The 16,663-nt window shown below is 37.2% G+C and overlaps 1 protein-coding gene across 1 annotated transcript in view; it reads left to right on the top strand.

The window, feature by feature from the left end:
* The window catches only part of ATAD2B (ATPase family AAA domain containing 2B), a 4,508,062-nt gene that overhangs the window by 3,814,566 nt on the left and 676,833 nt on the right, over positions 1-16,663 (top strand). The window contains exon 26 of the mRNA XM_044063554.1: positions 8,376-8,513. Coding sequence (XP_043919489.1) covers positions 8,376-8,513 — 138 coding nt within the window. The remainder of the gene's footprint in view (positions 1-8,375; positions 8,514-16,663) is intronic.

Here is a 16,663-nt window from a genome sequence, read left to right as displayed (position 1 = left end):
ATTTGAGTGCTAGGCCAGAGACAGATAAAATGCAAGTTTTAAGGAAAAAAAAAACAATTTTAAAAATAAGTGCAGGCAGGAAATTCAGTAATCAGCTCTAGGTTGTGTTCTAAATACAGTTACCAACACAGAAATCAAGTTTAACAAGCCAGAAAATGCTCAAAAGTAGGTGGCAATGCAGAAAAACTTAACAAATAATCTGAAGCAAAATACTTAAAATCTCAAAAGTGGCTCCTTTCTTCTCTCAGCGTTTTCTCCTCTTGGTGGGTGCTTCACCAACAGCCAACAAGTCCGAAAAGACTTTGTACTGAAACAGACCAAGTTTAAAAAGGCTGTTTTTTCTTTGGCAAATGGGGTAAAGCGGCCACAAAATAAACCGCAAACTAATAAGCGTAGTAACTAAGCTTATTAGTTCATGGTTTATTTTGCAGCTAAACTTATTAGTTTGCGGCGCCCCTGTGAGGAAGCCACGGCTCCCCAGGGTGCCACGTGCACACTTTAGGAACCCCTGGCCTAACCAATAACCAGGGGTCCTTTGGACTTCTGGCATGGCATATCGTGGAGTGCAAGCAAGCCTTCAATGCTCTACCAAAAAAAAAAAAAGTTAAAAGTAATAAAGTGCCAAGATAAACAGGTAAAAACAATGTACTGAGGAATGAAGAAGATAAAACTCCCACAAATGTGTGAGAAAGAACCAGGGAAATCTAAGAAAAATAATGGAAAGCCCCAAAGAAGTGGAAATGAGGGAGCATTAAGGTGTGATATTAAAGCTGACATTGAAGGAGTTAAGACTTAAAGGGATAATCTGGATGCACGTGAAGAAAATAGGTAGTACTAGATGGACTTGAACATGAGATAGTGATCCAAGGGATATTGGATGGATTCAAAAAATATTACCAAAAACAATATAAAAGTGGAAAAGGGTGATAGTGTCTTGATTTTAGAGGAGCGATGAGGATGACAGTTTCCACCTGTTACCGAGTTAACTGAGCAGGAGGCAGCAAAGCTTATAAAGCTAATGAGGGAAGAAATAGAGAAGCCATTGAGCAGAATGGCCAGAGGGAAGTCCTCAGGAAGTGATGGGATACCAGTAGGGGGTTTGGAAGTTGAACAAAGAAAGGGTAATAACTAAATGGGTTGATCTATTTAGCAGAAATGCAGACTGGGGGGAGCTGCCAGTGTCATGGAAGGAAGCATTCATAACTAATTCTTAGAGGGTAAAGATCCTTTAGCATCTTCTTCCTGTAGGTCCATATCCATTTTGTATCACAACTACAAAAAAATTATGCAAATATAGTTAGATAGGGTAGTGAACTTATCAAATGAAATGATTCGTCTAGACCAAACAGGATTTGTAGGGAGATGAACAACAGCCTGATAAAGACACTGGCTAATTCAAGATGGGGAAGAAAATTAAAAATAATTGACAGTGATATCCCTAGGCACTGAAAAGAAATTTAGAACGATAGACTGGAATTGTATGTTTAAGATATTGGAGAGGTGAGGTTTCCCAAATGACTGGGTAATGAAAATAAAAACAAAACAAAACAGATAGAAACACTTGAACTCCAAAGAAAAACTCTGCAACCTGTGCTAAAAGCTACAGTCCTTTATTCCAAATGAAGTGCTTTTCGTCCAAATCCAATCGTTGAACTTCTTCAGATAAATTAAACATTAATTAATGATGTTTAAACAGTGATAAGAATTAGTCAGCTGACATCCAAACATAAAATTTAAAGCTATACTAGCCATTCAACAGATAAATTTGTTTACCACAATAATTTATACAGACATCTATATTATTATATTAAAACACAAACCAGCCTTTCTTTTGAAACTAAATGCAAGTTATTAAGGTATATTAAACCATAAAGGCTATCTATATTAGTATTTATGCATATTGTTCCATATTATTTCTCCCTAACAGCAGCAACACATATTACAACTCATGAATATGTAAATTCTACTTCTCATAATAAAACCATTTTCATGTTTAGAACATTTTATAACTCACAAATATATTACCTACATAGACTCTTTATTTTAAGTACTGGCATAATTGAAATCATGTCATTCAAACCAGGGTCATTATATGCATATAAATGTATTTGCCATATTAATTCCAACTTTTCAAGTTCAAATTCAGATGCCCCCCCCCCCATATTTGTTGGAATTTGGTCAAGAACCCAAAATTTAAATTCATGTCCAGGATGTTCTTGAATATGCTTAGCTAATGCACTATCTTGATTAGATTTTCTAATACTATATATATGGTCGTATATTCTGTCTCAGTCTCCGTTTTGTTTTACCAATATAAAACTTAGGACAGAGTTGGCACTTAGCTAAATATACGACCATTTTAGAGTTACAATTATATTTACCTCTGCTATATAATACTTTTGTATCATACATAGTAATAGATGTTCCAACGTAAATGTAATTGCAATAAGGGCAGCCCAAACATTGTTGCATGCCCTTATATTTAAGAGACTTATTTTGTATATTATCAAAAATATTCTTGAAGTTCTTATCTCTTCTTCTTGTAAAATACGGAGTTGGTCTTAATTTTTCTAATAATTCCTTATCTTGTGTAATAATATTCCAGTTTTTGCATACTATCTTCTTAATATATTGGAAATCCATATTGAATGTAACAACAAAATTTACATTTATATTAACAGATCTATTATCATTAGATAGTGTTTCCTGAATCTTATCCAATGAATTACTAATATTAGCCTCCGTTATTATGTTGTTCATTCTATTATTATCAAGAATGGGTTTATACATTCCACTAATCATTTTATCAACCACTTCCACTATAATTTTATCTAAAAAACCTTCAGGACATGCTCTTCTAATAAACATTTGTCTTAGTAATTCATATTCAGATAAAAATTCATCCTCTCTAGTAATCATGCGTGCTGCCCTCACCAACTGTCCTTTTACTACCGATTTTTTCTGATGGAAAGGGTGCGCGCTCGAGAAGTGGAGAAAAGTATTAGAATAGGAGGGTTTTCTGTATATTTTTGCTTCGAACTTTTTATCAATGTCATTTTTAACCAATAATATTTCTAAGTAGACTATTTATTTTTCATGAAAATTATATGTCAATTCCAAAAATTCAGTAGTCTGATTAAAATAATCTACCAAAAGTTTAGCTTGGTCCTTATCACCTTTAAATAGGATGAATATAACATCCAGAAATCTGGTAAAATATGCTATCTGCGGCTTAATATGATCTTTACTAAATACATAAGTATGTTCCCAGTAATTCATTACTAAGTTAGAAAAACTTGAGCCACATGGAGATCCCATGGCCACACCTTTTATTTGATGATAAAAATTATTTTTGAAATAAATGTAATTGTGTGATAATACAATATCTAAGAGTTCTTCTATCAATGATATTTCTGTTGGTGAAGCACCCTTACTCATAAGATTAAGAGAAACCCTCTCAATACCTCAATCTTGAGGTATTGATGTATATAAATCTCTTACATCAATTGTAAGAAAATTACATTCATCATCAAATTGTATCTCATTCATCTTCTCCAAGAATGACCACGAGTCTTTGCATATTCCTAACTCCTCGATTACATATTTCTTAAGAATCTAATCAATAACCTTTGCACATTCATAAGTTGCAGAGTTTCTGCCATCTACAATAGGTCTAAGGGGGGGGGGGAATCAAATAGATCTTTATGAATTTTAGGGACTCCAAAAATCAGGGGAGCTATAGGTGCAGGCATAACCATATAGTTATACATATTTAAATCGATTCTCCCTTCAGTGAATAAATCATTAATATATATTTTAATTCTCTGATTAGCTTGATTATATTCGTTGAGTGACGGTTTAGAATAGGAATCCGTTGCTAACAAAGCTTCTATTTTGTTCTCATAATCTATTGGGTCCATAAATACCAATCCACCCCCCTTGTCAGGTTTCATAATTCTGACATTAGACTGTAACAGAAAGTCAATACATTCCTGTTTATAACTTGTTAAATTCCCTTCTGATTATAAAACTCTTCTCCATACATTAAGACATCTGAAATCCAATTCACATACTTTTTCAAAAATGTGCAATAAGTTGTGCAATGGTGGATTAAAGGTGCTAGGAATTCTTTACTGGTCTTTATAAGGTCTGTCTATATTACCCAACAATAATTGTAGGTTTAATTTTCTTACATACAATTTAAGATCTATTATATGGTTCATGACATTTACCCCTCTTGATGGTATAAAAGTAAGGCCTTTAGCCAATACATTTACCAAGTCCATATGAACATTAACAGAAGAGAAGTTATAGACTAAAGAGATCAGTGGTAAGAGGATACACACAGGGAAACATAAAGAGAAAATACTGTATGCATGTGACATTCTCCTAAGGTTGCAACATTTATGCTGAACACCTAGAGAAAGTCTGGAGTGCACTGAAAGATTTTTGAATGAAGCCAGGGTATAAAGTAAACAAAAAACAAAATTGTATTGATAAATCAAGGAGAGAGAGAGGACGATGAAGAGATGGAAGGATAAATTAAATCTTTAGGCATATGGATAACAAATACCTTGACGGTCTCAAAAGACGTTGACGAATGAAAAGACACTGAGATACAAGTTCAAATGAGAAACTGGCAAGGAATTATGTTAGATGTAGACCAAAGGACGTAGGTAATACAAATCGACATATTGACTCAATTTCTCTATGCAGGGCAGGCAATTCTGGTCACTCCAGGAAAAGTTATTACAGAAGATGGAAGCATCTGTGCAAGGAGTACCTATGGCATTGAGATAGACCACAATTTGCATGGCATAGGATTATGAAAAGCCCAGAGAGAGAACTCTAGCAAATTTCCATCCTCATAGGGCTCAAGATCAAAATTGGAAGGATTTTAGGTTAATACATTACACAATGTTCCCACAATGTTGTCCACATATTGTTTTAGGGCTTGTGGAAGACATTTGTTATGCGATATAGGAGGAAGCATATGGATCAAAAGTTCCTTGTTTTTCATGTGATACAGTACCTGTCAGAGCTGTCTAAGTTGTGTCTTATTCTTTGTAATTATAACTATATCTCCCCAAGTTCAGCCTTTTAATTTTAGACCCTCCAATCTCTTCAGATTCTACTGTGGAATGCTTCCCGAATGGCTTTCTACATGATGCCCCCAAGAAGACACATTCTCCAGAGTGTGAGCTAAGTAAATGAGAAATTCACTTTTCCCCCTTTGACCATGCCATTCGTACTGCTGCCAGATTCTTTTCCAAGAAGACTACTTTACTACTGTCACTTCAGCCAGAAGGGTCTGAGAATTATAGGAGGCTTTGATGCATAGGGAGTCATACATGGTTTCATATTAAGAGCAGGATGAAATTACAGACCACTCCCTCACCCACATCATACTACACTGGTCTCGGACCTCACTGAATCAGTTTATTCATCTTTCATTTTTTTTCACCCTGATCTGCACATCTAAGGAAAAAGATCATTTATATAATGCATTTGTGCAGGCTCTCAGGTGGTGGTGTAATTATAGAACCAAAAAACTTAGGTTATCTATTTATCTTACTATTTTTCTTTCTTCATGCCAGGAAAGCAGAGTAGAGTAGTATTCAAAAAGACTTCCTCCAAGTGGTAAACTAATTGTATCGCTTTCTTTTACAACTGCCATGGGAAGACTCATGTTGGGCAGGTCATAGCACGCTGCCACTACTGCAGCCTTCTTCAACAATGTCTTAGTCCGAAGCATCTCTGAGGCTGCCACTTGGACTTAAATAACTTCTCCATGTATTTGAAACCTATCTGTTAAGAAGTGGGACTTTCTTTGCCCTTGCTTTACGAAAGAGTGTACTGTAGTCTTCCAGCTAGGTCTGTTGTCAGATGCCATTTTACTACTTGGTTCTTTCCTGTTTAACTGTCAGTGCATGAATATAGTGCAACAGCGATCATTTCAAAGAATGTAGCACAGCTGTGTAAATGTACTTACTAAGACCATTCATGTCTAAATAGTAAGATCCTTGTTGCAGTACGAGCTTCTACCTATCTGTCCCATGTGACCCATTGGATGATTTGATTCGGTAATTACCTTTTTTTCATTTTGGGAATAGGTTATGAAGTGATAACCATGTATTTATAGATGGCTTTAATAGACTTGTGGTTGTGTGTGGGGGGATAGCATTCACTCCTTTGATGCAAGGATATGAATAAGTGTGTCTGCACTTCAGTTGTAAGCTTACCCATCTATTACTTATGCATCCCTGATGTACACCTTAGGGGATAGCAGCAATTTGTCAGTAACTCCCTGTTCCAAAAAAGTACAACTAAAAATGCAACTGGATATGTAGTCCTTTAAAGCTCAGTTTCTGGATGGTGATGTCTGAGAGTTAGCCCAGTGCTTAATCTAGGGAAAGTCCAACTCAGTTGAAGTGTGGCCAAAAGGTTGGCATCCTTCTGGGGCTAATCTGTGACTGAACTGTAGCATTTATTCATGTAGAAGTACTAGTTTTGTCTAGTTCATGGTTATTGGGTAACAAAAGGCCATCTCAGCAAAAGGCAGGAAAACTAATTCTACATAGGAAGCCAGTCTGTTGCAGGACAAGCATGTGCATTTACACACGTGCACACACCTCATTACTGGGAATTTAGAGCTTTGCCAGCTCGCCCATCATGTTTTGTTAGTCTTTGGAATGAAGGGGGAGCATTTGGCAAAAAGCTCACATGGGCACAGGGAAGACATCCAGACCCTGCACAGAAAGCACTTTCTCAGGGAGGTGGTAACTGAACTGGAAGAACACAGGCTGTGAGGCAGCACTGACTGCTTGAATTGCAGCAGTGATCCTTTTGCTTAGACTTAAGTGATTAAGATGAATACCCTGTTAGAGCTGTATTGTTCTTCTAATATGTGGTTTAAGTTTAGTTTTCTGGGTTATGTTCCTTCCTTGATGAAAAGCACACTCCAATTTTAGTGGTTTATCTTTTGGGAAAGTAATTGAAGTATGACAGTCATAGGATTAGTATGATTGCTTGAGTCTACAGCACTGCTGGCCCACTCATACCTCTCAACTGTCCAGATTTTTTTGCTTAATGTTCAGATTTTTTTGCTGTATAATTTTGGCCTGTTATTAAATTTGTGTTTTTTTTTGACAGAGGATTGAAGTCACTAAATAATGTATATTTGAGTTTCAGACTTCACATCCTTCAGAGAACGCATGCTAATGCTAAACCTATTCTAGCAGCTTTCTACGTTTATAAGAGCAGTGTTTAAATTATAATCCCAATTTTGGACCTTTGTCTTCCCATTATTTTTAGACTTTATTCAAATTTCTTGTGCTTAGAGCTTGAGAGGAATGCCACTGTTTTACATCATTACCCCCAACCATGTGAACTGACATTTGTTCTTTATTTACTGTGCTCTGTACTTTTTGCATGGATATATGTACACAGTATGTGTGTGTATATCTGTAATATGTATGTATATATATTTTACACTGTATTTTTCTTAATGCTGTGGTAGTTTAATTTAACAGCATGTTTAATAATTAGACAACACAAAACTTTTATGTGTAGCTAGCTACGTATGTACATAAAAAGAAATTCTGACTTGATCTCAGTAGTCCAGAGAGTGTGCATATTCAGAGCAGGAATGAAAATGCTGTATTTCACAAAAGGTTACTTTCTTATATTCCTTTTTGGCTTTACTAGAGTGTAAAATCTTTTAACAAAAAAATTAAACTAATTTTTGTATTTACTAAAAAAAAACTCTTCGTGCTATGGCAAATAAACCTGAAACAACGTAGAATTCTTGTTTGGTTTGAAAAGCATTCATATTTCCTCGAAGAGGCGTTCTATCGAACGCCTCTTCATCAAAATTGAAACCGCGAAATTTGAAAACATCAAACTTCCACATAAGCGATCTCTTTCCTTGGGAAAGAAATCGCTTGGCCATCCTCGTCAGTTTGCCATTTTCCCCAATGTAGTGCGATCTCTGAGTTGGTATATTTTGTTAGGGGGGTGTGGGGGGCACAGCCCCCCACTTTGTAGTGTTTGTGGTTATTTGTTGGTGTTTATAGGGCAAGCGATTTCTTTCCAAGGGAAATAAATCTCGTGTAGGTTCGATATTTTGAAAGGTCGCTGTTTTAGGGTTGATGAAGAACCGTTCGATGGAACGCCTCTTCGAGGAAATAATACAGACCCTCTGAAGAAGTCCAGATAATTAAATTGGTATGAAAGCTCTAATTCTGCATTGTTTCAGCCTGGTTTATTTGTTATAGTACAAGAAGTTATTTTTTAGTATTTGTTCGTTACTTTTTTGGTGTTTTTTTTTTTTTTTTTTTTTTTTTTTTAATAATTTTTAGATTTGCTTTGTATAGGCATATCTGTGACAGCAGAAGAAACAATTTGTCATGGCTTTGGGCCACATAAAGCAGATAATGGGGATAAAGATTCACTTCAGACTAAACAGGGAGGCATTGCTGAAGCTGGTTACAATTCTACAAGTAATTGGCCAAGTAAGTACAGATGTATATCCTGAATAAATTGTCACTTAGTTTTAGATTTTTTTTTACTGTCTTTTGTGCCCAGGTGATCTTATTTATTTCATTAGTAATGCTTTCATTCCATATGCTAGATGTTCAGCAATGACCGTGTATACTGACTGTATTATTTATAGTGGCACACCACAGAGTGGCGTAGAAAAAAATCTGAATTACTTATGACTGAGCACTGCTGTTCTGTAGTTTTATGTAAGAGGTATTGCTTTACATTTTTAAAATAATTCTCCTGTGTGATGTATCCTTCGTTACCACTCTTTTGATGCAGGTCAGCAAAGCTGGATCTTAAGGAGTACTCTTCACATAAATGCATATGTATTTGGCTATGCTTTCTCAAGCACGTTGTTTACCCACACTGTCTGTTCCTGTATAATAATAGCATCAGAACATGACTGTTGTCAACTCTCCAAATGGGATCTCCAGGAAGTGTACTAAAGCTTTTGGGTGCCTTTCTTGTGCATCATGCATCCATTTATGCATGACAGTGTGCTGGTATAAATAGCATGTACAGGAGTGCCAAACTGGAGAACTATCTTTCGCGTAGGCACGTCATCATTTTAGCATCTTCATTGTTAGTGGTCGGCTTACATGTGAGGTTTTGTGGATAGATAATTACCCCACTGGGGAACATATTTACTTTTTTCAGTAAAAAGTGAATCTCAACAGAGTCATTTGTCAGTCATAAGTGGGAAATGCACATGCACAGATAGGTAGATGCATACAAGGGCCACCACACAGCTTGCATTTCTGCCTTGGGGAAAGTCACAACATCCAGTCCTGTGTAAAACTTGTTAAATAAACACTTAATCTCTTGGCAGTTCAAAATGCAAACTATTTTATTAGAAAATAGTAAAACCCACATGTGTGGGAGACAGTACTCAGAAAGTCATGTCTCCACGAACAAAGAAAGCAAGCATATTATATAGAAAATCTTATTATGATAATAAATGTCATCTGTGAAACTATTACTAGCAACTAATAGAAATATAACAAAACAGTACATTTCATACATCAGACCACTACTCTATATCCAATAGAAAAATACCAAGCTGGAAGAAATTGCTCTTCATATTTGTTATCTATGCTTTACCCTAATGAGGAATGACTTTCTGTTCTGCTACATGCCTGCAGGGTAAGCAGGGCCTCAGGCTAAGGTACTAGAAACTACGAGAAGTTACTTTCCAGTACTTTTCCATAACTTCAGGATATTCTTGCAGTCGCGTGCACTATCCTGTTAACATTGTTTATTTTATTTTATTTTTACATTTGTTAACCGGGATAGTCCGACTGGACACAGGTCCATTTTCAGCGGAGGCCCGGGGAGAAAAGCTCCAAATGTGGATAGTTATGTAAGAGTTAAACAGTAGCAGTTTTATACAGTCACATATAGATACCAGTACAGAATTATAGGATTAAATGCATACTTGGAATACATACATACTTAAACTTAACATTGTAGTTTTCTTGTTCAAACTTAGACATTTTTAGTGGTACAAGGCTAAGGCTGAAAAAGGTAGCATGCCATTCAGTAGTACAATACATATGAGAATGAGACTAAGTCTGAAACATTGACTATTTTACAGATAGCCAGGTTGTGAAGAGAGTGGTAAGCTGGTTAGTCAGGGTTGGTACAGGGGCAAAGCCAATGACTTTTTCGGAATTTTTTGAGAGATGTTTTAAATTGGTTAATAGTCTGGTTTGCTGTAAGTTCGGCAGGGAGCCGCTTCTAGATTGTTCCAACAGAGTTACAAAACAATGAGTCACCTGCTGAGTTTTTAAATTTAACAGTTTGTGCCAGTATTTTGTCAGAAGACCAGAGAGTTTTTAGGTTACTGTAAGAGGTAATTATATTTTTGAGTATGGGTGTGCTTTTGGGCTGATGGACTTTGTTGGTTATTATTAATTGATTATACTCGATTTGAGAGGGAAACTCTAGCCAGCCTAGAGATCGTAGGTTAATACAGTGGTGGGTTCTATATGCTGAGCCTGTGGCAAATCTGGCTATGGTGTTGTGGCAGCTGTTTAGTTTATTGAGGTCAGATTTACTCAGGTTTGTATAGATTGGGGAGGCATAAAGAAGGGTTGAAAGTAAATGTGTTCGGGCAATAACTGTCCTAGCAGTTGGGGTTAGAAATGCCTTAATTCTATATAGAGATCCTAGCTTTTTGTTGACTGTTTTAATGGTTTTGTCAATGTGAGCATCAAACTTAAGGTTATTGTCAACAATTACACCTAATAGTTTTGTATTACTTTCTGTGGAAATGATTGTGCCATTATTAGATGTTATGGTAAATGATGGTAGGAGTGTAGCTTTCCGGGTGGGGATGAAGAGTAGCAGTTTTGTTTTATTTGGATTCAGTAGAAGACGCCTGTCAGTGAGCCAGTTTTCTACTGCATTGAAAGTATTTTGGGTTAAGGTCTAATGGTGAGGTGGCAGAACATATTAGGGTAGCGTCATCTGCATGTTGAATACAGATTACTTTGGGGATGACTGTATGAAGATCATTAATGAAGATGGAAAATAGGAGAGGTCCTAGTATAGACCCTTGAGGAACTCCAAGGGTGACTGGCAGTAGAGAAGAAAGGCTATCCTTCCATAGCACAGCTTGTTGTCTGCCACTTGGGTAGGACTGAAACCAGCGTATTGCTAGGCTGTCTATGGCAAGAGGTTTTAGTGTTTGAATGAGTAGCTGGTGGTTTACCATATCAAATGCCTTAGATAGGTCAAGAAAGACAGCAGAGGAGGGCGTATTATTACGGATTTGATTTATTGTCTGAGAGAAGGATAGAAGGGCTGTGGTGGTACTATGGTGGGGTCTAAATCCATGCTGGGAGGGAGCTAGGAGGTTGTGCAAATTGAGGTAATGAAGCATTTGCTTGTCGATACATTTTTACATAATTTTAGCCAGAAGGGACAGAATGGCAATGGGCCGGTAATTTGATAGATCAGTGGAGTTACTCACTTTATGGAGAGGAATTACATAGGGAATTTTCCAGATGGAGGGGATATATGCTTCAGAGATGGTTCTGTTAATTAATATTGAGATGGGATACACTATTGCATTTGCAGCCTTTTGAAGATATTCAGCTGGGACTAGGTCTGCTGAAAGGGTGGTGCATTTCAGTTTCTTGATTAATGATTGGATAAATGCTGTTGGTACAGGTTGGTAGTTAAAGGATGGGTGGGTGTTGGATATGGGGTTAATAGGGTCTAGGTTGTTGGGGCCTAGTTAATTGGTAAATTATTGTATAGTTTCTGCAAATAAGGTGTTGGCAATATTTTCTGGTGGTTTTTGGAGGTTAGATGCAGGGGTAGGGGTAGTAGTATTACCTGGATGGAGAAGATTGTTTAAGCTGGACCAAAACTTTTGTTGTCGATTTTGATGTTTATGTTGCAGGTTGCAGTAATAGTCTTTTTTGTCTAACATTATAGATTTCTTAGTATCATTTCTTAGCTGTTTATATATTAGTTGATCCTTAGGATTTTTATTGGTTTTCCAAGATGACCAGGCTTTATTTCTATTCATGATTTTTTTTGTCTAGTTTCTTTGGACAGCCACGGTGCTACTTTTTTCTTTGTTTTGATGGTCCGGGAGGGTGTATGATTGTTAAGGATTGTACGAAATGTGGAGTTAATGTGATACTGCCTCATCTAGTGGGAGTAGTTTTAGTCTATTCCAGTTGCATGTTTGAAGTTCTAATTGGAATTTGGTTTGATTGAAGCTCTTATTGTTCCTGATAGTTCTGCAGCTAGGTATTTGAGGGATATAATTTTGTTGTCTGTGTATATATGTTAGGAGGTGATCACTTATTTCCTCAGGTTGGGTGCCTGCCTTATACATTTTGGGAGGGTTATTAATGAGAATCCAATCTAGTATGCTTTCTTTGTTGTTGGGCTTACTAGTTCTGGTGGTGGAGATTGACTTGGGAGAAACCATATAGAGTTATGTGGGTAGTAGGGAAGTCTGAGGAGCAGGTGTTCCAGTCTATATTAAAGTCACCTAAAACAATAGTTTCTTGTGGTGAGTTTATGGACAGCCACTGTAGAATGAATTCAAGGATATTGGTGATGTTGCCAGGTGGGATATAAATGCAGCCGATATTTATAGATTTATGCTGGTTAATTTGTAGTTTTGTAAAGAGTATTTCAGCATTATCAGCTTGAGGAACTTGTGGAGAGTTGGAAATAGTTACATTAATTGAAGATTTATATAAGACAGCTACCCCGCCTCCCTTCTTTGAGGTGTGGTCCAGTCGTATTATATTGTTACCTGGAGGAGTAACTTCATTGTCAGTAGTGGATGGCTTAAGCCAGGTTTCTGTAAGACATAGTATATCTGGGGAGTGTACTACTAAGAGGGCATGCAGGTAGTGGATTTTATTATTTAGGCTTCTGATGTTTAGGTGGCAGATGAGGAGAGGTAGAGGAGATGGTTAAGTTTTGCAGGCTAGAGGTGATATTATATACTGGGTTGGATACTTCTGATGGAGTTGGTCCTGGGTTGGAGTGGATGTCCCCATCCATTGTGAGGTTAATTAGAGAATAGATTATTAGTTTTTGAAGTTTGAATAATAGTTTGTAGTAGTGTTTAGTTCTAGGGTTAACATAACTGACTCGAATGAGCTGTTGAGTTATTGTAATATGGGAGACGGAAGGGAGGGGGAGTAGTGGCTGATTAAAGTTATGTGAACGAGCATGACTAGTGGTCTGTGATCTGGGGTAGTGGGAGCCTGTAAGGGAGAGATGTTCATAAGCTGAGATAAAATACGTAATTATCAGCATGGGTAAAAGGTAGTAGGAGGGCTTTGAATTGAAAGGTGGGTTTGAGGCTTGTAGAGGCATTGAAGAGGTTTTGCAACTTACAATTGTTTAAGAATGGGGGTGGGAGGGTAGTAGATGAGGGTAGAGTAGAGAAATAGGGAGGGTGTTGTGGTTAGGGTCAGTCTAACAATTGCTGATTGGTTCTATAATTAAGGGAGTGGCAGTTGTGGGTATAAATTTAGCACATCTAGCGGCGGGAGGAATTTGGGGGCAGGGTGGGGCGCCGGAGCGAGGGCAAGTGTAGCAGGGCTAATGCAAAGAAACCAACTAGCAGTGGGAAACTATCAACACATTAAGTACAATGAGGCTTTATTTGTTTTAAATATTTTCTTACCCTTGTTTTGCCTTCAGTATACAATTTTTACGTAGTATACTGTTAGTAATCACTTTTTGCAGCCTTTTCTCACATTAAGCTTTCTTCTGCCAATTGTCTGCTATTTTTGTACAAAGCTCAATAGTTTAAACTCCTGCTTCAGGTTTATGCTATGTAATTGTTAGTTTTATGTGTTTTATGCAGGGAGCTCACTGTTTTTCCTTAGTATGATTAAGCTCAGTTTCTGAGTGCTAAAATCTAAGGCAGAGTCAGCTGGGGCTACAGAGCCTACAGTAAAAAGGAGCTTTGTTTTGTGTGTCTGAATTAATTTATGCTAGTAATATACATAGAAACTTAGATATGTTCACTAGATAATCCTTAGATATAGGAGTAACCCCGTTTAGTATTTTAGGGTTGATTGTGGGGCTTTGAGGGATTACTGGTAGTGCTGTAGACCCGGTATGGCTAATCAATATAGTACATACAGACAGGATAAGATAATATTAACCTTGGCAGATCTTTTCAGAGTCAGGGGAGAGTGCAGGAAAGTTTCCAGTTATTTTTCAGCAGGGGAGGTGTCGTCCTGGTGTTCAAGCCTTTCAGGGATCTAGCAGATAGAGAGGGATAGAACCTGATGATAGATACACAAGTTAGTATATGTGCTAAGTAGTAGATCCTTCAGCCAGTAGAATATAGCACTGTTAAGAACATTTATTTTCTATACAGCAGAGCAGCAATAATCGTAGAAAATGGCCATAACACAGTCAGAGCAGCCCAATAGTTAACGCATTTCAAAGCACAATGGTAGTATTATTAAATGCAGCCATATATTTAAGAAGTAACACAGTCTAAATAGTATAAAATAGTGTCACTTTGGTTTAAAAAAAGCAGCCAATCACCAAATTAATTACATTTAAAACAGCAGTTTTAATACAGCATAGTTGCATAAAGACAACATAGCTGCAGTGGTAATGCCAGTAAATCACTGTTGCTGAAAGGCATTGTCAAACCAGTGAAATAAACAAATAAGCAGAGCAGTAGCTGTGTGGTTTAAACAGGCATAAAACAGTGTAGAGTGTTATTTGTCTAGCTTAACTAAATCAGTAACTACTGTTTCTAACACCAATACCAAATGAATTACATTTAATACAGCAGTTTTAATACAGCATAGTTGCATAAAGACAACATAGCTGCAGTGGTAATGCCAGTACATCACTGTTGCCGAAAGGCAGAGTCAAACCAGTGAAATAAACAAATAAGCACAGCAGTAGTCAAGAATCAGAAACATGAATACCAGTTGTATACATCCAAATAATTAGCTAAAAACAACAGTAAGACATTCTGGAGGTCTAATGGCTTACCAGTGAGCAGAATTCAACTGCTGTTGAGCAGTTGTGTCCTGATGGGAGCCTAGTGATTTAAAGATGGCTCCATAAACAGCAGGAATCTAATGTAGACTTAGTATTGGGGGTGGGGGGGGGTAGCAAAATGGTGTGAACCAGGTGCAATGCAAAGAAACTAGCCAAACCAGAGAGGCTAGCAGTGGGAAACTATCAACACATTAAGTACAACAAGGCTTTTTTATTTGTTTTAAATACTTTCTTACCCTTGTTTTGCCCTCAGTATACAATTTTTACATAGCATACTGTTAGTAATCACTTTTTGCAGCCTTTTCTCACATTAAGCTTTATTCTGCCAATTGTCTGCTATTTTTGTACAGAGCTCAAGAGTTTTAAACCTCTGCTTCAGGTTTATGCTATGTAATTGCTAGTTTTATATGTTTTACGCAGGGAGCTCACTGTTTTTCCTTAGTATGATTAAGCTCAGTTTCTGAGTGCTAAAATCTAAGGCAGAGACAGCTGGGGCTACAGAGCCTACAGTAAAAAGGAGCTTTGTTCTGTGTGTCTGAATTAATTTATGCTAGTAATATACCTAGAAACTTAGATATGTTCACTAGGTAATCCTTAGATATAGGAGTAATCCAGTTTAGTATTTTAGGGTTGATTGTGGGGCTTTGAGGGATTACTGGTAGTGCTGTAGACCCAGTATGGCTAATCAATATAGTACATACAGACAGGAAAAGATAATATTAACCTTGGCAGATCTTTTCAGAGTCGAGGGAGAGTGCAGGAAAGTTTCCAGTTAGGTTTCAGCAGGGGGAGGTGTCCTTCTGGCGTTCAAGCCTTTCAGGGTTCTAGCAGATAGAGGGAGATAGAACCTTGGTAGATCTTTTCAGAGTCGAGAGACAGTGCAGGAAAGTTTCCGGTTAGGTTTCAGCAGGGGAGGTGTCCTTCTGGCGTTCAAGCCTTTCAGGGATCTAGCAGATAGAGGGGGATAGAACCAGTGAGCAGAATTCAACTGCTGTTGAGCACTTGTGCCCTGATGGGAGCCTAGTAATTTAAAAGCATCAACTCAAAATCTGCTTTTTAGAGACCAAAAGCATTTTCATATATTTTACCAGAACTATTGAAGACTTTTATTTTATTTTCAATAACACCTTCATCACTACATTTTCTAAAAGGCATTTTTTCAAAATTGTTAATGCATACATTTGGTAACATTACTGTAGACTGAGATGCAATTAATTTAGATAATAAAGCTTTACATAAAAATAAAAGTAAAAACAAAGCCGTAATGATTATTGCAAATAACATAATGAATTTTAAAATACCACCACCCCATCCAGAGAACAAATTAGTGAGCCATGCTCACTGCGAGCTGTTAGCTTCTTTAGTATCCGACAGCTCAGCCACCTTTTGGATAATTTCCAAATGACTACATATGGTGTGCTCATTATCAGGAATAAATGTACAGCATTCCTCATGCACCAGTGCGCACTTACCCCTCTTTTGACGCAAGCACAAAGTCAAGCGCCATTCTGTTATGCAGCACCACAGCACCCATTGCACTCACCTCTGTGCTGATAAGATTCACTGCTTCAAATGTGGCATTGCTGAGTACTTCTAACAACTT

The sequence above is a fragment of the Protopterus annectens genome, chromosome 2.part1, assembly GCF_019279795.1.
Source record: "Protopterus annectens isolate FY-2018-M chromosome 2.part1, PAN1.0, whole genome shotgun sequence".
NCBI classification, from domain to species: Eukaryota; Metazoa; Chordata; order Ceratodontiformes; family Protopteridae; genus Protopterus; species Protopterus annectens.
The sequence above is the reverse complement of the archived record's forward strand: the minus strand, read 5'-3'. Positions and strand labels throughout refer to the sequence as shown.